The sequence below is a fragment of the Bombina bombina genome, chromosome 2, assembly GCF_027579735.1.
Source record: "Bombina bombina isolate aBomBom1 chromosome 2, aBomBom1.pri, whole genome shotgun sequence".
NCBI lineage: Eukaryota > Metazoa > Chordata > Amphibia > Anura > Bombinatoridae > Bombina > Bombina bombina.
The window spans coordinates 36822429-36845614 of record NC_069500.1 but is presented as its reverse complement, the minus strand read 5'-3'; the positions used below and the strand labels follow the sequence as shown (position 1 = coordinate 36845614).

At 38.7% G+C, this 23186-nt stretch overlaps 1 protein-coding gene across 1 annotated transcript in view; it reads right to left on the bottom strand.

Annotated features, from left to right (window-relative positions):
- Positions 1-23186, bottom strand: part of UNC13B (unc-13 homolog B) — a gene marked incomplete in the record, with an annotated part of 1551453 nt that overhangs the window by 390051 nt on the left and 1138216 nt on the right. The window contains 2 exon segments of the mRNA XM_053701016.1: positions 6257-6325; positions 12573-12723. Of these exon segments, the coding sequence (XP_053556991.1) occupies positions 6257-6325; positions 12573-12723 (220 nt within the window).

The following is a 23186-nucleotide window of genomic DNA, read 5'->3' as shown; positions in this document are numbered from 1 at the left end:
CCAAAATCAACACATGGGGCTTTACATTACTGATATTTTTTTTATCAATGAATCAGAACTAAGTCACCAAACCAAAAAATAAATATTTTTAAAAACATTTTAAAACTGACATTTTGCAGTCTAAGGCCCAACCCCTTGAAGAGCCTCCGGAGTTGTATTTATCTTATCTCATCCAATTAAGGACAGATATAAATGAGCTAGGAGTTATATGGAATTAACAACAGCCTCTTAAGGTGGAGGGGGGGGGTAGAGAAAACTACAATTTTCAGATTCAAAGTACAGGCCAATCATGCAAAATAAATATTGTAAGTGCAATGAAAACTGATGTCATCATGCATAACTAAACCTTATATGAGGAGTTACATTTTGCATTTAATGTCCCTTTAATTATGCATTGTAAACATCAAAATGTGCATGTTATTTGTGTCATTTATGTTCCAGCTTTTCCTGGACTTTATCTATTAATAAGCGCAGGAGCTTACTGGTTGTAACACATCACTAAAAGGTCCACAGCCAAAGAGATAACAAACACACTCAAGAAGCTTTATAAAGTATATTCTCCTGCTATGATAGTTTTACTGCTTATATTTGTTACTATACAGTATACGTTTGCATTACAGCGCTTACTTGCGCACATATAATTTAATATCTCTTTAAAGGGACTTAAAAGTCTGCTAACCATATCCAAGCCTGATGTTTCATAGTGTAACTCTGGTCAAATGAGTATTACAAGGCTCTTCATTTCATATAATTGTATATTCCATCAAATTCCATCACAGAACATTATCAAGGGGGTACATCTTTTACTGGAGAAGGTTTGTCTCCCAATACGTGAATTCCAGAGGATGCACTCAGCATAAGAAATGATCCTGGTTTTTATCATTGTAGTTGCCCTTCTTGTGACTGCAGAGATGATATCTTATTTGATATAAAGATTTTTCAGTGTCCAAAGGTTTAGATCATTATATACTTTCTTTTTCTCTTGCCCGCATATCGCTCTCCCCAGGTGTAGATGCCGGCATCTATAGTCATTGTCATCATTAAATGAGATGATTAAGTGGGTTCCACTAGTGACATCCTAGACCTTATGCCTTAAGGATGAAAATCTTTAAAGTTTACAGATAAAAGGAGTGGAACAAATTAAATATATTATCGCTATATGCGACTACAGTAAAGATACATGGGTGAAGGTTTGGGATTCAGTTGTTAAATTTTTTACTGTAACAGAGAAACACTAATTGGTTATTTAGGAGCAAAGAATGATATGATTGTCATCATCTCATGATTTATTTGTCCTAGTATAGTCTCCCCGAGATGGCTTGTGGCTGTGATGAGACTCGTGAGCACTACTAAAAATGTTGTGAACAATTTGGCTGATGTTGCTAATCCAAAAAAAAAAAACCCTGACAAACTGTAAGCAATGGTTCAGGGGAAAATACAAAACAAGCATTCTAAAGAGAAGAAAGTTTTTCATTAGATGTGCACATGTATATGCCATGTCATGTCTCCAGTTAAACTGTCACCTGGACTGAGAATGCAGCTCAAGCAATGAGAACATCTCACTGAAATGACACGGAATAGTCCTGCTTTCATAGTGCTGCGCTGGAATGAGGGCCGCACCTTCATGCAGACTTGGGGGCTGCTTTTGGTTTTCTAAAAGGCTTGGATTTATTCCAGACTGGAGAAGGCTTCCAATTGGAAACCGTTCCTTTAGGGGAAGGGTCAGATTTCTGTTCCTTATTCTGACGAAAAGCTCCCTTCCTCCCAGTAACAGTTGAAATAATAGAATCCAACTGAGAACCAAATAATTTATTACCTTCGAAAGAAAGAGATAGCAATGTTGACTTAGAAGTCATATCTGCATTCCAAGTTTTAAGCCATAAAGCTCTTCTAGCTAAAATAGCTAAAGACATATACCTGACATCAATTCTAACAATATCAAAAATGCCATCACAAATGAAATTATTAGCATGTTGAATAAGCTTAACAATGCTATACACATTAGGATCTGGTACTTGTTGCGCTAAAGTTTCCAACCAAAAAGTTGAAGCCGCAGCAACATCAGCCAAAGAAATAGCAGGCCTAAGAAGATGACCTGCACATAAATAAGCCTTCCTTAGATAAGATTCAAGTTTCCTATCTAAAGGATCTTTAAAAGAAGTACTATCTGCCGTAGGAATAGTAGTACGCTTAGCAAGAGTAGAGATAGCCCCATCAACTTTGGGGATCTTTTCCCAAAACTCCAATCTATCAGATGGCAAAGGGTACAGTTTTAAACCTTAAAGAAGGAGTAAATGAAGTACCCAGACTATTCCATTCCCTAGAAATTACATCTGAAATAGCACCAGGAACTGGAAAAACCTCTGGAATAACTACATGAGGTTTAAAAACCGAATTCAAACGTTTACTAGTTTTAATATCAAGAGGACTAGTCTCCTCCATATCTAATGCAATCAACACCTCTTTAAATAAAGAACGAATATACTCCATTTTAAATAAATATGAAGTTTTGTCAGTGTCAATATCTGAGGCAGAATCTTCTGAACCAGATAGATCCTCATCAGAGATAGATAAATCAGAATGCTGTCGGTCATTTAAAAATTCATCGAAATTATGAGATGTTTTAAGAGACCTTTTACGTTTATTAGAAGGTGGTATAACAGACAAGGCCTTCTGAATAGAATTAGAAACAAATTCTCTCACATTAAAAGGAATATCCTGAACATTAGATGTTGAAGGAACAACAACAGGTAATGGATTATTACTAATGGAAATATTATCTGCTTTAGAAAGTTTATCATGAAAACTAACACAAACTACAGCCGGAGGAACAGTTACCACAAGTTTACAACAAATGCACTTAGCTTTGGTAGAACCGACATCAGGCAGCAGAATTCCAGTAGTAGATTCTGAAACAGGATCAGCATGGGACATCTTGCAATATGTAATAGAAAAAACAACATATAAAGCAAAATTATCAATTTCCTTATACGACAGATTCAGGAATGGGAAAAAATGCAAACAAAATAAGCCTCTGGAAACCAGAAGCAAAAAGAAATAATGACTTAAATAATGTCAAAATCTGGCGCCAAGTATGATGCCCAAACTGACAAATATTTTTTGGCGCCAAAAATGTCTGCAACAAACACGAGCGTCATAGATGACGCAACTACGTGCAAACTCTCGGCGCCAACTAAGACGCTGGAAATGACGACATAACGTCAACAAACGTAATTCTTGCACCAAAAAAGTCTTGCGCCAAAAATGACGCAATAAATTATAGCATTTAGCGCTCCCGTGAGCCTAACAGCCCGCAATTTAGAAAGAAAAGTCAATTGAAAAAATTTCAGGTAAAACATATATATATATTTTTATATATGCATTTCCCAAAAATGAAACTGACAGTCTGTAAGAAGGAAATAAACTGATTAACCTGAATCATGGCAAATATAAGTATAAAACATATATTTAGAACTTTAGATATAAAGTGCCAAACCATAGCTGAGAGTGTCATAAATAAAAGGAAACATACTTACCAAAAGACACTCATATACATAAAGTAGATAGCCAAACCAGTACTGAAACGAGAATCAGTAGAGGTAATGGTATATAAGAGTATATCGTCGATCTAAAAAGGGAGGTAGGAGAAGAATCTTTACGACCGATAGAGAACCTAAGAAATAGATCCCCGATAGGATGATCATTGTATTCAAAAGGTAATACTCGCTTCACATCTCTCTGTCATTCACTGCACTCTGAGAGGAACTGGGCTTCAGCATGCTGAGAAGCGCATGTCAACATAGAAATCTAGCACAAACTTACTTCACCACCTCCATAGGAGGCAAAGTTTGTAAAACTGAATTGTGGGGTGGTGGGGGGTGTGGGTGGTGTATTTATAGGCATTTTGAGGTTTGGGAAACTTTGCCCGCCCTGGTAGGAATGTATATCCCATACTTCACTAGCTCATGGACTCTTGCCAATTACATGAAAGAAATCCCTCCAATGTACTTCCTATTGTTAACTTTACTTTTTTCTCCTGGTCTCTTTGCCTGTAACTCAGTCACTTTGCATGTGGGCTTTCTGATGTAGACATGAACCCTGAGTTTATGGAGAATAGCAAAGTATATATATGTCAGAGGCTCCTGGAAATATTTATGACTTTTCTGAACCTAAGTAAAGGATTTTCTTCCTGATATCTGTTATTTACACTAACACCATGAGACACGTGTTTCTTTCGTGAGTCAGATACAACATACAATTTTAAACAACTTTCCAATTTACTTCTATTATCTAATTTGTTTCCTTCCTTTGGTATGCCTTAAAGGGACAGTCAACACCAGAATTTCTGTTGTTTTAAAAGGTAGATAATCCCTTAATTACCAAATCCCCAGTTTAGCATAACCAACACAGTTATAATTATACACGTTTTACCTCTGTAATTACCTTGTATCTAAGCCTCAGCAGACTGCCTCCTTATTTCAGTTCTTTTGACAGACTTGCATTTTAGCCAATCAGAGCTGTTTCCATGGTAAATTCACGTGCATGAGCTCAATGTTATCTATATGAAACACGTGAACTAATGCCCTCTAGTGGTGAAAAACTATCAAAATGCATTTAGATTAGAGGCGGCCTTCAAGGTCTAAGAAATTAGCATATGAACCTCCTAGGTTTAGCTTTCAACTAAGAATACCAAGAGAACAAAGCAAAATTGGTGATGAAAATAAATTGGAAAGTTGTGTAAAATTACATGCCCTATTTGAAACATGAAAGTTTTTTTTGGACTTGACTGTCCCTTTAATGAAAAGGCTCAGGAGCAGCAGTGCACTACTGGGAGATAGCTGCTGATTAGTGATTGCACATTTATGCCTCTTGTCATTGTCTCAATGTGTTCATCTAGCTCCCAGTAGTGCAGTGCTGCTCCTTCAGAAAGAGAATGAAGCAATTTAATGACAGACGCAAATTGGAAAGTTATTAAAAACTGTATCACGCTGAATCATGAAAGAAAAAAAATATTGGGTTTTATGTCGCTTTAAGGACTCTGGCCACTGCTAGCTTATGTTGGCATTAGAACAATCTTCCATTTTTAGAAGAAACAAAACTGCCTTATTTATAATGGCTAAAAGAGGAAAACTGTATGTTACACCTAGCACAGAAACTCACATTCATAAAACACACTTCCCCAGGACTGAGCTATATTCACTGAGTGCGTCTGAGATATCTCCTGAGGTTCCTGGTGCAATCTGCCACTTACAGGTCTGTGATCAGACGCTGTCCACTAGAGTAGTGCTGAAGATTGCTGCTGGCCTTTAAAGGGACAGTATACAGCAATTTGTATATAACTGCATGTAATATACTACTATAAAGAAGAATATGCACAGATACTCATATAAAACTCCAGTATAAAACCTTTTAAAAACTTACTTAGGAGCTCCCAGTTTAGCACTGTTGATGAGGTTAGGCTGTGACACCCACTGAAAGTGGCTGGTAAAACAACAAAGACTAGACACTCCCTCCTCCCCTTCCTTGCATATGAAAAGACACATAAACATAAACAGGAGTCTGTAAACGCATGTATACATCTGACCCTTTGGGGCTTGGTTAGGAGTCTGAAAATCAGCACGTTATTAAAAAAAAATAAGCAAAATTATACATTGTTACAAAAACACTCCCAGATGGGCTATGGATCATCTACAAATAATATATGCAATGAAAAATCTAATGTACAATGTCCCTTTAACCTTTTAAAGTCCCTTCAAACCACACTGTCTACTCTCCAGCTTTACGTGGCACTGTAAATAAGCTACTCAAGACCACAGCAGGACCCCCATCTTATAACACACAGTTCCTTGCAAGAGTATACAGTACATAAGTGCCAACTACAGGTGTTAGAAAGAATATTCTTAGATATAAACTTCACCATAGCAAATTCTCATTTGAAAGCCAAACAATGGGCTATAGGATGTAATCTTGATACATTGTACTTCTTACAACCCAGTTCCCATAATATAGTTTTGTGGCAGATATATTAATTTCTCAGAAACAGAAAAAAATATCACTTTGAGCTGCTTGGTGCAAAATTAGAGGAAACTAGAGGCCACCGAAGATTGCTCTACTTTACTAATAGCAGAATATTACAGCTGATTTACTAGGAAGATAACAATGGTTTCAGAAGCAGATGTGAAACATATTAATGAGTAAAAACACTTTCTTATCCCAGGCTGCAATCATGTCCTTTGTCACTTATTATAGTGCTTACCCTGTACATGGAGAGATCAATTCTCAGTGAATTGTGCAGCTGGTCTAAGAGTTTGACAAATCGCTCTTTCTATGTAAAGACAAAGGAGAAAACAATTACAAGTTCATTCCACAAAAGAGATAAATCATATAGAATGTGATTTTAAAGTACAACCCAAAATTCCCAAAATGTTGGGACAGCATGGTAAATGCAAATAACAAAAAAACAAAGAGTCATTTGAAAATTCAATTCCCCCGGTACTATATTGAAAACAGAATTTATGCTTACCTGATAAATTACTTTCTCCAACGGTGTGTCCGGTCCACGGCGTCATCCATTACTTGTGGGAATATTCTCTTCCCCAACAGGAAATGGCAAAGAGCACAGCAAAAGCTGTCCATATAGCCCCTCCTCAGGCTCCGCCCCCCAGTCATTCGACCGACGGTTAGGAGAAAAAAGGAGAAACTATAGGGTGCCGTGGTGACTGTAGTGTATAGAGAAAGAAATTTTTCAAACCTGATTAAAAAACCAGGGCGGGCCGTGGACCGGACACACCGTTGGAGAAAGTAATTTATCAGGTAAGCATAAATTCTGTTTTCTCCAACATTGGTGTGTCCGGTCCACGGCGTCATCCTTACTTGTGGGAACCAATACCAAAGCTTTAGGACACGGATGAAGGGAGGGAGAAAATCAGGTTACCTAAACAGAAGGCACCACGGCTTGCAAAACCTTTCTTCCAAAAATAGCCTCCGCAGAAGCATAAGTATCAAATTTGTAGAATTTGGCAAAAGTGTGCAGAGAAGACCAAGTCGCTGCCTTACACATCTGATCAACAGAAGCCTCGTTCTTGAAGGCCCATGTGGAAGCCACAGCCCTAGTAGAGTGAGCTGTGATTCGTTCAGGAGGCTGCCGTCCGGCAGTCTCATAAGCCAATCGGGTGATGCTTTTCAGCCAGAAAGAAAGAGAGGTAGCAGTAGCTTTGTGTCCTCTCCTCTTACCAGAATAAACGACAAACAAAGAAGAAGTTTGTCTGAAATCCTTTGTTGCTTCTAAATAGAACTTTAAAGCACGGACTACATCTAAATTGTGTAACAAACGTTCCTTCTTCGAAACTGGATTCGGACACAAAGAAGGAACAAATATTTCCTGGTTAATATTCTTGTTGGAAACAACTTTTGGAAGAAAACCAGGCTTGGTACGCAAAACAACCTTATCTGAATGGAACACCAGATAGGGTGGATCACACTGCAAAGCAGATAATTCAGAAACTCTTCTAGCAAAAGAAATAGCAACCAAAAACAGAACTTTCCAAGATAGTAACTTGATATCTATGGAATGTAAGGGTTCAAACGGAACCCCTTGAAGAACTGAAAGAACTAAATTTAGACTCCAAGGAGGAGTCAAGGGTCTGTAAACAGGCTTGATTCTGACCAAAGCCTGTACAAAAGCTTGTACATCTGGCACAGCTGCCAGTCGTTTGTGTAACAAGACAGATAAAGCAGAAATCTGTCCTTTTAAAGAACTCGCTGACAATCCCTTATCCAAACCTTCTTGGAGAAAGGAGAGGATCTTAGGAATTTTAATCTTACTCCAGGAGAATCCCTTGGATTCACACCAACAGATATATCTTTTCCATATTTTATGGTAAATCTTTCTAGTCACAGGTTTTCTGGCTTGGACCAGAGTATCTATCACTGAATCTGAAAACCCACGCTTGGATAAAATCAAACGTTCAATTTCCAAGCAGTCAGCTGCAGAGAAACTAGATTTGGATGTTCGAATGGACCTTGTACTAGAAGATCCTGTCTCAAAGGTAGCTTCCATGGTGGAGCCGATGACATATTCACCAGGTCTGCATACCAAGTCCTGCGCGGCCACGCAGGAGCTATCAGAATCACCGAGGCCTTCTCCTGTTTGATCCTGGCTACAAGCCTGGGAAGGAGAGGGAACAGTGGAAACGCATAAGCTAGGTTGAACGACCAAGGCGCCACTAATGCATCCACTAGAATCGCCTTGGGATTCCTGGATCTGGACCCGTAGCAAGGAACTTTGAAGTTCTGACGGGACGCCATCAGATCCATGTCTGGAATGCCCCATAATTGAGTCAACTGGGCAAACACCTCCGGGTGGAGTCCCCACTCCCCCGGATGGAAAGTCTGACGACTCAGATAATCCGCCTCCCAGTTGTCTACTCCTGGGATGTGGATTGCAGATAGGTGGCAGGAGTGATCCTCCGCCCATTTGATGATATTGGATACCTCTCTCATCGCCAAGGAACTCCTTGTTCCCCCCCTGATGGTTGATGTAAGCTACAGTCGTCATGTTGTCTGACTGGAATCTTATGAATCCGGCCTTCGCTAGTTGAGGCCAAACCCGGAGAGCATTGAATATCGCTCTCAGTTCCAGGATGTTGATCGGAAGAAGAGACTCTTCCCGAGACCATAAACCCTGAGCTTTCAGGGAGTCCCAGACCACGCCCCAGCCTAATAGACTGGCGTCGGTCGTGACAATGACCCACTTTGGTCTGCGGAAACTCATTCCCTGAGACAGGTGATCCTGGGACAACCACCAACGGAGTGAGTCTCTGGTCATCTGGTCTACTTGAATCTTTGGAGACAAGTCTGTATAGTCCCCATTCCACTGCTTGAGCATGCACAGTTGTAATGGTCTTAGATGAATTCGAGCAAGAGGAACTATGTCCATTGCTGCAACCATCAACCCTACTACTTCCATGCACTGAGCTATGGAAGGCTGCAGAATAGAGTGAAGAACTTGACAAGCATTTAGAAGCTTTGATTTTCTGACCTCTGTCAAGAAGATATTCATTTCTAAAGAATCTATTACTGTTCCCAAAAAGGGAACTCTTGTCGACGGAGACAGGGAACTCTTTTCTACGTTCACCTTCCACCCGTGAGATCTGAGAAAGGCTAGAACAATGTCTGTATGAGCCTTTGCCTTGGAAAGAGACGACGCTTGAATTAGAATGTCGTCCAGCTAAGGTGCCACTGCAATGCCCCTTGGTCTTAGAACCGATAGAAGGGACCCGAGCACCTTTGTGAAAATTCTGGGAGCAGTGGCTAGTCCAAATGGGAGAGCCACAAACTGATAATGTTTGTCCAGAAAGGCGAACCTTAGGAACTGATGATGATCTTTGTGGATAGGAATATGTAGATACGCATCCTTTAAATCCACGGTAGTCATATATTGACCCTCCTGGATTGTAGGTAAAATTGTTCGAATGGTTTCCATTTTGAACGATGGAACTCTGAGAAATTTGTTTAGAATTTTTAAATCCAGAATTGGTCTGAAAGTTCCCTCTTTTTTGGGAACTACAAACAGATTTGAGTAAAACCCCTGACCTTGTTCCACAGTTGGAACTGGGTGTATCACTCCCATCTTTAACAGGTCTTCTACACAATGTAAGAATGCCTGTCTCTTTATTTGGTTTGAAGATAAGTGAGACATGTGGAACCTTCCCCTTGGGGGTAGTTCCTTGAATTCTAGAAGATAACCCTGAGAGACTATTTCTAGTGCCCAGGGATCCTGAACATCTCTTGCCCAAGCCTGAGCAAAGAGAGAGAGTCTGCCCCCTACTAGATCCGGTCCCGGATCGGGGGCTACCCCTTCATGCTGTTTTGGTAGCAGCAGCAGGCTTCTTGGCCTGTTTACCCTTGTTCCAGCCTTGCATTGGTTTCCAAGCTGGTTTAGTCTGGGAAGCGTTACCCTCTTGTCTAGAGGCTGCAGAGTTGGAAGCCGGTCCGTTCCTGAAATTGCGAAAGGAACGAAAATTGGACTTATTCTTAGCCTTGAAAGGCCTATCTTGTGGGAGGGCATGGCCCTTTCCCCCAGTGATGTCTGAAATAATTTCTTTCAATTCTGGCCCAAAAAGGGTCTTACCTTTGAAAGGGATATTAAGCAATTTTGTCTTGGAAGATACATCCGCCGACCAAGACTTTAGCCAGAGCGAACTGCGCGCCACAATTGCAAACCCTGAATTTTTCGCCGCTAATCTCGCTAACTGCAAAGCGGCGTCTAAAATAAAGGAATTAGCTAACTTAAGTGCGTGAATTCTGTCCATGACCTCCTCATACGGAGTCTCCCTACTGAGCGACTTTTCCAGTTTCTCGAACCAGAACCACGCCGCTGTAGTGACAGGAATAATGCACGAAATAGGTTGAAGGAGGTAACCTTGCTGTACAAAAATCTTTTCAAGCAAACCCTCCAATTTTTTATCCATAGGATCTTTGAAAGCACAATTGTCCTCAATGGGAATGGTCGTGCGTTTGGCTAGTGTATAAACCGCCCCCTCGACCTTAGGGACTGTTTGCCATGTGTCCTTCCTGGGGTCGACCATAGGGAACAATTTCTTAAATATAGGAGGAGGGACAAAAGGTATGCCTGGCTTCTCCCACTCTTTATTCACTATGTCCGCCACCCTCTTAGGTATCGGAAAGGCATCAGGGTGCACCGGGACCTCTAGGAACTTGTCCATCTTGCACAATTTTTCTGGGATGACCAGATTGTCACAATCATCCAGAGTAGATAGCACCTCCTTAAGTAATGCGCGGAGATGCTCTAATTTAAATTTAAATGTCACAACATCAGGTTCTGCCTGCTGAGAAATTCTTCCTGTATCAGAAATTTCTCCATCTGACAAACCCTCCCTCACTGCCACTTCAGACTGGTGTGAGGGTATGACAGAAAAATTATCATCAGCGCCCTCCTGCTCTACAGTGTTTAAAACTGAGCAATTGCGCTTTCTCTGAAATGCTGGCATTTTGGATAAAATATTAGCTATGGAGTTATCCATTACTGCCGTCAATTGTTGCATAGCAACAAGCATTGGCGCGCTAGAAGTACTAGGGGTCGCCTGCGCGGGCATAACTGGTATAGACACAGAAGGAGAGGATGTAGAACTATCCCTACTTCCTTCATCTGAGGAATCATCCTGGGCAACCTTACTATTTGTGCCTTACTGTGTTTGGACGCCATGGCACAATTATCACATATATTTGAAGGGGGAACCACATTGGCTTCCATACATACAGAACATGATCTATCTGAAGGTACAGACATGTTAAACAGGCTTAAACTGGTTAATAAAGCACAAAAACCGTTTTAAAACAAAACCGTTACTGTCTCTTTAAATGTTAAACAGGGCACACTTTATTACTGAATATGTGAAAAACAATGAAGGAATTATCCAATCTTTACCAAACTTTCACCACAGTGTCTTAATGCATTCAAAGTATTGCATCCCAATTTTTAAGCTGTTAACCCTTAAAATGTGGAAACCGGAGCCGTTTGTAATTTTAACCCCACTACAGTCCCAGCCACAGCCTTTGTTGCGACTTCACCTATCCCAGGGGGGTATACGATACCAATTCAAGCCTTCTAGGAACGTTTTCAGTGGATACCAGACCCTCACACATGCAGCTGCATGCACTGCACTCAAAAGAAACTATGGCGCGAAAATGAGGCTCTGCCTACTACAGTGAAAGGCCCTTCCTGACTGGGAAGGTGTCTTAACTAGTGCCTGGCGATAAAAAACGTTCCCCAAACAATAAAAGTGTGAAAACTACTTCAAACTTTAACAAACAACTTAAATAAACAATCGATTTAGCCCTTAAGAGTGTCCACCAGTTAATAGCCCATAATAAGCCCTTTATTCTTTCTGAGTCTAAGAAAATGGCTTACCGATCCCCATGAGGGAAAATGACAGCCTTCCAGCATCACACAGTCTTGTAAGAAAAATGGCTAGTCATACCTTAAGCAGAAAAGTCTGCAAACTGTTCCCCCCAACTGAAGTTCTCTCAGCTCAACAGTCCTGCGTGGGAACAGCAATTGATTTTAGTTACTGCTGCTAAAATCATACTCCTCTTTTAAACAGAACTCTTCATCTCTTTCTGTTTCAGAGTAAATAGTACATACCAGTACTATTTTAAAATAACAAACTCTTGATAGAAGAATAAAAAACTACAACTAAACACCACATACTCTTTACCATCTCCGTGGAGATGCTACTTGTTCAGAGCGGCAAAGAGAATGACTGGGGGGCGGAGCCTGAGGAGGGGCTATATGGACAGCTTTTGCTGTGCTTTTTGCCATTTCCTGTTGGGGAAGAGAATATTCCCACAAGTAATGTATGACGCCGTGGACCGGACACACCAATGTTGGAGAAAACGCATTATTATGTTTTACTTTGTGAATTTAATATATTTTAACCCCAACTTCTGTAAATATCCAATCGGGACAAGAGAATAATAAATATTTGTCTTTTCTATACAGCATATACAAAACTGCTTAGTTTATAAAGCCATAAATTAATGAGACTTACCCCAAAATTGGAGGCGGAGAAGCGGTCAGAGGCAGACACGTTGGTGGATGCCGTGGTATGTGCATAGTAAGCATTGATATTGGCGAGTAAAGTGCTCATGACGGCAGGCACTCCAGGGCACATGTATTTGGATGACAAACAGGCAAAATGTCTACAAAGACAGAGACGCATCTATCACATTGTGCAAAATGAAATGAAACGCATGTTGTGAAATAGATTAGTACCTCTGAGAAATATTATATTTAAGTTGCTGACAAAAAAAGCCTTTAACTGTATGTGATACTCTAATTCAATATGAGATCACCCGTATATATTACCAGATGTATCTTTTGCTTTATAGTCATTTTCAGTGGCTGTAGCAGCTTTAGGCAATCATAGTATTCAGCCACATTAAAGGGACATACAAATGCAAACGTGTCAGGAGATTGTATTATTGCACAGGTTGCCTACATATGATGGAATAAACACGTAGTCAGCTCTTGAGCAGCAGTGTATGCTAGAAGCTTGATGACTACATCTGTTGAGCCAATGACAAGAGGCATCCACCAATCACCAACTAGTTCCCAGTAGTGAATTGCTGCTAATGAGACTACCTAGGTTGGGATACCAAAAGAACTTAGTAAATTTGTTAATAACATTAGATTGAAAAGCCTCTTAAAATCACATGCTCTGAGCCAGTAATGATTTATTTTTACTACCATGCCCCTTTAAGCCATTTCATGACCACAAGAACAAAAGTAATTGGTTTTCCTTTGCAGGGTGATACTCCGGTATATTAAAGTTAATAAACACAAGTTTTGGAAACTGCAAGGAAAATGTGAGCAGAAGCTAAATCTTGTTTTAGACACAATTGTTCACTTCATGAAAATCAGATCAAAAGCTTTTAGAATTACTGCACGAAATAGATTCATACGTTTTATGGATTTGTCATATTGCAGTGGATACTAAATTCATAAACAACTGCTTACTCCCTCTATGCTGAAAAATGTATCCGTACAAACCTTATATTTATATAAAATGATTCCTACTTATAGATTTTATAGCAGTTTCTTCACATTCAACAGAGTCATATTCATGTACTCATGGTATATACACACCATCAGATACACACCATCAGATACACACCATCAGATACACACCATCAGATACACACCTACAGATACACACCTACAGATACACACCTACAGATACACACCTACAGATACACACCATCAGATACACACCATCAGATACACACCTACAGATACACACCTACAGATACACACCTACAGATACACACCTACAGATACACACCTACAGATACACACCTACAGATCACACCATCAGATACACACCATCAGATACACACCATCACATACACACCATCACATACACACCATCACATACACACCATCACATACACACCATCACATACACACCATCACATACACACCATCACATACACACCATCACATACACACCATCACATACACACCATCACATACACACCATCACATACACACCATCACATACACACCATCACATACACACCATCACATACACACCATCACATACACACCATCAGATACACACTTACAGATACACACCTACATAAATACACCTACATATATACACCTACAGATACACACTTATATATACACACATACACACCTACATATACACACCTACATATACACACCATCATATACACACCTACAGATACACACCTACAGATACACAACTCAAAAACACACCTACAGATACACCATCATATACACACCTACAGATACACACCTACAGATACACACCTACAGATACACAACTACAGATACACCATCATATACACACCTACAGATACACACCTACAGATACACAACTACAGATACACCATCATATACACACCTACATATACACCATCATATACACAACTCCAGATACACACACTCCTACATACACACACTCCTACATACACACACTCCTACATACACACACTCCTACATACACACACTCCTACATACACACACTCCTACATACACACACTCCTACATACACACACTCCTACATACACACACTCCTACATACACACACTCCTACATACACACACTCCTACATACACACACTCCTACATACACACACTCCTACATACACACACTCCTACATACACACACTCCTACATACACACACTCCTACATACACACACTCCTACATACACACACTCCTACATACACACACTCCTACATACACACACTCCTACATACACACACTCCTACATATACACACTCCTACATATACACTCATACATATACACACCTACAGATACACACCTACAGATACACACCTACATATACACACCTACATATACACACCTACATATACACACCTACATATACACACCTACATATACACACCTACATATACACACCTACAGATACACACCTACAGATACACACCTACAGATACACACCTACAGATACATTATACACACCTACATATACACACCATCATATACAGTGGGGCAAAAAAGTATTTAGTCAGCCACCAATTGTGCAAATTCTCCCACTTAAGAAGATGAGAGAGGCCTGTCATTTTCATCATAGGTATACCTCAACTATGAGAGACAAAATGTGGAAACAAATCCAGAAGAATTTATTTGCATATTATGGTGGAAAATAAGTATTTTGTCACCTACAAACAAGCAAGATTTCTGGCTCTCACAGACCTGTATCTTCTTCTTTAAAAGGGCTCCTCTGTTCTCCACTCATTACCTGTATTAATGGCACCTGTTATCAGTATAAAAGACACCTGTCCACAACCTCAAACAGTCACACTCCAAACTCCACTAGGGTGAAGACCAAAGAGCTGTCGAAGGACACCAGAAACAAAATTATAGACCTGCACAAGGCTGGGAAGACTGAATCTGCAATAGGCAAGCAGCTTGGTGTGAAGAAATCAACTGTGGGAGCAATAATTAGAAAATGGAAGACATACAAGACCACTGATAATCTCCCTCGATCTGGGGCTCCACGCAAAATCTCACCCCGTGGGGTCAAAATGATCACAAGAACGGTGAGCAAACATCCCAGAACCTAGTGAATGACCTGCAGAGAGCTGGGACCAACGTAACAAAGGCTACCATCAGTAACACACTACGCCGTCAGGGACTCAGATCCTGCAGTGCCAGATGTGTCCCCCTGCTTAAGCCAGTACATGTCCGGGCCCGACTGAAGTATGCTAGAGAGCATTTGGATGATCCAGAAGGGGATTGGGAGAATGCCATATGGTCAGATGAAACCAAAGTAGAACTGTTTGGTAGAAACACAACTCGCCGTGTTTGGAGGAGAGAGAATGCTGAGTTGCAACCAAAGAACACCATACTTACTGTGAAGCATGGGGGTGGCAACATCATGCTTTGGGGCTGTTTCTCTGCAAAGGGAACAGGACGACTGATCCGTGTACATGAAAGAATGAATGGGGCCATGTATCGTGAGATTTTGAGTGCAAACCTCCTTCCATCAGCAAGGGCATTGAAGATGAAACGTGGCTGGGTCTTTCAGCATGACAATGATCCCAAACACACCGCCCGGGCAACGAAGGAGTGGCTTTGTAAGAAGCATTTAAGGTCCTGGAGTGGCCTAGCCAGTCTCCAGATCTCAACCCCATAGAAAACCTTTGGAGCAAGTTGAAAGTCTGTGTTGCCCAGCGACAGCCCCAAAACATTACTGCTCTAGAGGAGATCTGCATGCAGGAATGGGCCAACATACCAGCAACAGTGTGTGACAACCTTGTGAAGACTTTCAGAAAACGTTTGACCTCTGTCATTGCCAACAAAGGATATATAACAAAGTATTGATATTAACTTTTGATATTGACCAAATACTTATTTTCCACCATAATATGCAAATAAATTCTTTCCAAATCAGACAATGTGATTGTCTTGATTTGTTTCCACATTTTGTCTCTCATAGTTGAGGTATACCTATGATGAAAATTACAGGCCTCTCTCATCTTCTTAAAGGGACATGAAACCCACAATTTTTTTTTCATGATTTAGAAAGTGAATGCATTTTTAAACATCTTTCTAATTTACTTCTATTATCTAATTTGTTTTATTCTCTTGATATTATTTGCTTAAAAGCATATCTAGATATGCTCAGTAGCTGCTGATTGGTTGCTGCACATATAAGCTTCATGTGATTGGCTCACCCATGTGCTTTGCTTTTTCGTCAACTAAGGATATCTAAAAAATGAAGCAAAATAAATAATAGAAGTAAATTGTAATGTTGTTTTATTTTGTATGTTCTATCTGAATCATGAAAGAAAGATTTAGAGTTTAGTGGCCCTTTAAGTGGGAGAACTTGCACAATTGGTGGCTGATTAAATACTTTTTTGCCCCACTGTACACACCATCATATGCACACCATCATATACATACACCTTTATATACACACCTACATATACACACCAACATATGCACACACCAACATATACACACACCAACATATACACACCATCATAAACACACCATCATATACACACCATCATATACACACCTTCATGGTATATACACACGATCATATACACACCTACATCAGGTATATACACACCTACATATACACACCTACATCAGGTATATACACACCTTCATATACACACCTTCATAGTATATATACACCATCATATACACACCTATATCAGGTATATACACACCTTCATATACACACCATCATATACACACCTTCATGATATATACACACCATAATATACACACCATAATATACACACCTTCATGGTATATACACACACCTTCATATACACACCTACATATACATACCTTCATATACACACTTTCATGGTATATACACACACCATCATATACACACCTACATATAAACACCTTCATGGTATATATACAGACCTTCATGGTATATACACACACCTTCATATACACACCTACATATACACACACCTTCATATACACACTTCATGGTATATACACACACCTTCATATACAACCTACATATACACACCTACATGGTATATACACACACCTTCATATACACAATTACATATTAACACACCTACATGGTATATATACACACCTACATAAACACACCATCATATACATACCTTCATGGTATATACACACACCTTCATATATATACACCTATATATACACACCTTCAAGGTATATACACACACCTTCATATACACACCTTCATGGTATATACAAACCTTCATATACACACCTTGTGGTATATATACACCCCTTCTGGTATATACACACCTTCATATACACACATTCAGGGTATATACACACCTTCATATACACACCTACATGGTATGTACACACCTACATGGTATATACACAACTTCATATACACACCTACATGGTATATACACAACTTCATATACACACCTACATGGCATATACACAACTTAATATACACACCTTCATGGTATATACACAACTTCATATACACACCTACATGGTATATACACCACTTCATATACACACCTTCACGGTATATACACAACTTCATATACACACCTACATGGTATATACACCCCTACATGGTATATACAAACCTTCATATACACACCCACATGGTATATACACAAATTCATATACACACCTACATGGAATATACACAAATTCATGGTACATACACAACTTCATATACACACCAACATGGTATATACACAACTTCATATACACACCCACATCAGGTATATACACACCTTCATATACACACCTTCATGGTATATACACAACTTCATATACACACCTACATCAGGTATATACACACCTTCATATACACACATTCATGGTATATACACAACTTCATATACACACCTTCATGGTATATACACAACTTCATATACACACCTACATCAGGTATATACACACCTACATATACACACCTACATGGAATATACACAACTTCATATACACACCTTCATGGTAGTATATACACAACTTCATATACACACCAACATGGTATATACACAACTTCATATACACACCCACATCAGGTATATACACACCTTCATATACACACCTTCATGGTATATACACAACTTCATATACACACCTACATCAGGTATATACACACCTTCATATACACACATTCATGGTATATACACAACTTCATATACACACCTTCATGGTATATACACAACTTCATATACACACCTACATCAGGTATATACACACCTACATATACACACCTACATGGTATATATACACACATTCATGGTATATACACACACCTTCATATACACACCTTCATGGTCTATACACACCTTCATATACACACACCTTCATGGTATATACACACACCTACATATACACACCTACATGGTATATACACACACCTTCATATACACACCTTCATATACACACACCTTCATGGTATATACACACACCTACATATACACACCTACATGGTATATACACACACCTTCATATACACACCTTCATGGTATATACACACACCTACATATAGACACCTTCAAGGTATATACACACACCTTCATATACAAACCTACATATACACACCTACATGGTATATACACACACCTTCATATACACACCTTCATGGTATATACACACACCTACATATAGACACATTCATGGTATATACACACACCTTCATATACACACCATCATATACATATACACACCTTCATGGTATATACACACCTTCATATATACACCTATATATACACAAGTTCATGGTATATACACACACCTTCATGGTATATACACACCTTGTGGTATATATACACCTTCATATACACACCTTATGGTATATACACACCTTCATATACATACATTCATGGTATATACACACCTTCATATACACACATTCATGGTATATACACACCTACATGGTATATACACAACTTCATACACACACAAACATGGTATATACGCAACTTAATAAACACACCTTCATGGTATATACACAACTTCATATACACACCTACATGGTATATACACAACTTCATATACAAACCTTCATGGTATATACACACCTTTATATATACACCTGCATGGTATATACACAACTTTATATACACACCTACATGGTATATACACACCTACATGGTATGTACAAACCTTCATATACACACCCACATGGTATATACACAACTTCATATACACATCTACATGGTATATACACAAATTCATGGTATATACATAGGGTGACCATATTACCGCTTTAAAAAGGGACACATATGAAAAATACATATGTCAGGGCTGTTTTCAGGGCTATTTAAAGAAATGTTTTGTAAAAGAACCCTGATATATGTATTTTTCATGTGTGTCCCTTTTTAAAGTGGCAATATGGTCACCCTATATATACACAACTTCATATACACACCTTCATGGTATATGCACACCTTCATATACACACCTTGTGGTATATATACACCTTCATATACAAACCTTCTGGTATTTACACACCTTCTGGTAAATACACACCTTCTTATACACACATTCATGGTATATACACACCTACATGGTATATACACAACTTCATATACACACCTACATGGTATATACACAACTTCATATACACACCTACATGGTATATATACAACTTAATATACACACATTCATGGTATATACACAACTTCATATACACACCTACATGGTATATACACAACTTCATATACAATACACACCTGCATGGTATATACACAACTTCATATACACACCTACATGGTATATACACAACTTTATATACACAACTTCATATATAAACCTACATGGTATATACAAACCTTCATATACACACCTTCATATACACACCTACATGGAATATACACAACTTTGTATACACACCTACATGGTGTATACACACCTACATGGTATATACACAACTTCATATACACACCTACATCAGGTATATACACACCTACATGGTATATACACAACTACATCAGGTATATACACAACTTCATATACACACCTACATGGTATATGCACAACTTCATATACACACCTACATCAGGTATATACACACCATCATATACACACCTACATGGTATATATACACACCTTCATGGTATATACACACACCTTCATATACAGTACACACCTACATATACACACACCTTCATATACACACCTACATATACACACACCTTCATATACACACCTACATGGTATATACACACACCTTCATATACACACCTACATATACATACCTTCATATACACACCTTCATGGTATATACACACACCTACATATAGACACCTACATATACACACCTTCATGGTATATACACACACCTTCATATACAAACCTACATATACATAACTTCATATACGCACCTTCATGGTATATACACACACCTTCATATACACATCATCATATACATATACACACCATCATATACACACCTTCATGGTATATACACACACCTTCATATACACACATTCATGGTATATACACACCTTCATATACACACATTCATGGTATATACACACCTACATGGTATATAAACAAGTTCATACACACACCTACATGGTATATACACAACTTCATATACACACCTTCATGGTATATACACAACTTTATATACACACCTTCATGGTATATACACAACTTTATATACACACCTACATGATATATACACAACTTTATATACACACCTACATGGTATATACACAACTTCATATACACACCTACATCAGGTATATACACACCTACATATACACACACCTTCATATACACACCTACATGGTATATACACACACCTTCATATACACACCTACATATACATACCTTCATATACACACCTTCATGGTATATACACACACCTACATATAGACACCTACATATACACACCTTCATGGTATATACACACACCTTCATATACAAACCTACATATACATAACTTCATATACGCACCTTCATGGTATATACACACACCTTCATATACACATCATCATATACATATACACACCATCATATACACACCTTCATGGTATATACACACACCTTCATATACACACATTCATGGTATATACACACCTTCATATACACACATTCATGGTATATACACACCTACATGGTATATAAACAAGTTCATACACACACCTACATGGTATATACACAACTTCATATACACACCTTCATGGTATATACACAACTTTATATACACACCTTCATGGTATATACACAACTTTATATACACACCTACATGATATATACACAACTTTATATACACACCTACATGGTATATACACAACTTCATATACACACCTACATCAGGTATATACACACCTTCATATACACACCTTCATGGTATATACACAACTTCATATACACACCTACATATACACACCTACATCAGTTATATACACACCTTCATATAAACACCTTCATATACACACCTACATCAGGTATATACACACCTTCATATACACACCTACATCAGGTATATACACACCTTCATATACACACCTACATCAGGTATATACACACCTACATCAGGTATATACACACCTAAATATACACACCTACATCAGGTATATACACACCTACATCAGGTATATACACACCTACATATACACACCTACATCAGGTATATACACACCTACATATACACACCTACATCAGGTATATACACACCTACATATACACACCTACATCAGGTATATACACACCTTCATGATATAAACCTCCCAAACATCCTATCTTGTATTAGTTAACATATAGTTAAAAGGGACATAAAATCCCAAATGTTTCTTTCGTGATTCAGATAGAACAAACAGTTTTAAACAACTTTCCAATTTACTTCTAATATCAAATTTTCTTCATTTTCTTGTTATCCTTTGTTGAAAAGCAGGGATGTAAGCTCAGGAATGTGCACGTGTCTGCAGCACTATATGGCAGCAGTTTTGTAACAATGTTATACATTAGCAAGAGCACTAGATGGCAGCACTATTTCCTGTCATGTAGTACTAATGTTATACATTAGCAAGAGAACTAGATGGCAGCACTATTTCCTGTCATGTAGTACTAATGTCATACATCAGCAAGCGCACTAGATGGCAGCACTATTTCCTGTTATGTAGTACTAATGTCATACATCAGCAAGCGCACTAGATGGCAGCACTATTTCCTGTTATGTAGTACTAATGTCATACATCAGCAAGCGCACTAGATGTCAGCACTATTTCCTGTCATGTAGTACTACAATGTTATACATTAGCAATAGCACTAGATGGCAGCACTATTTCCTGTCATGTAGTACTAATGATATACATTAGCAAGAGCACTAGATGTCAGCACAATTTCCTGTCATGTAGTACTAATGTTATATATTAGCAAGAGCACTAGATGGCAGCACTATTTCCTGTCATGTAGTACTAATGTTATACATTAGCAATAGCACTAGATGGCAGCACTATTTCCTGTCATGTAGTACTAATGATATACATTAGCAAGAGCACTAGATGTCAGCACAATTTCCTGTCATGTAGTACTAATGTTATATATTAGCAAGAGCACTAGATGGCAGCACTATTTCCTGTCATGTAGTACTAATGTTATACATCAGCAAGCGCACTAGATGGCAGCACTATTTCCTGTCATGTAGTACTACAATGTTATACATT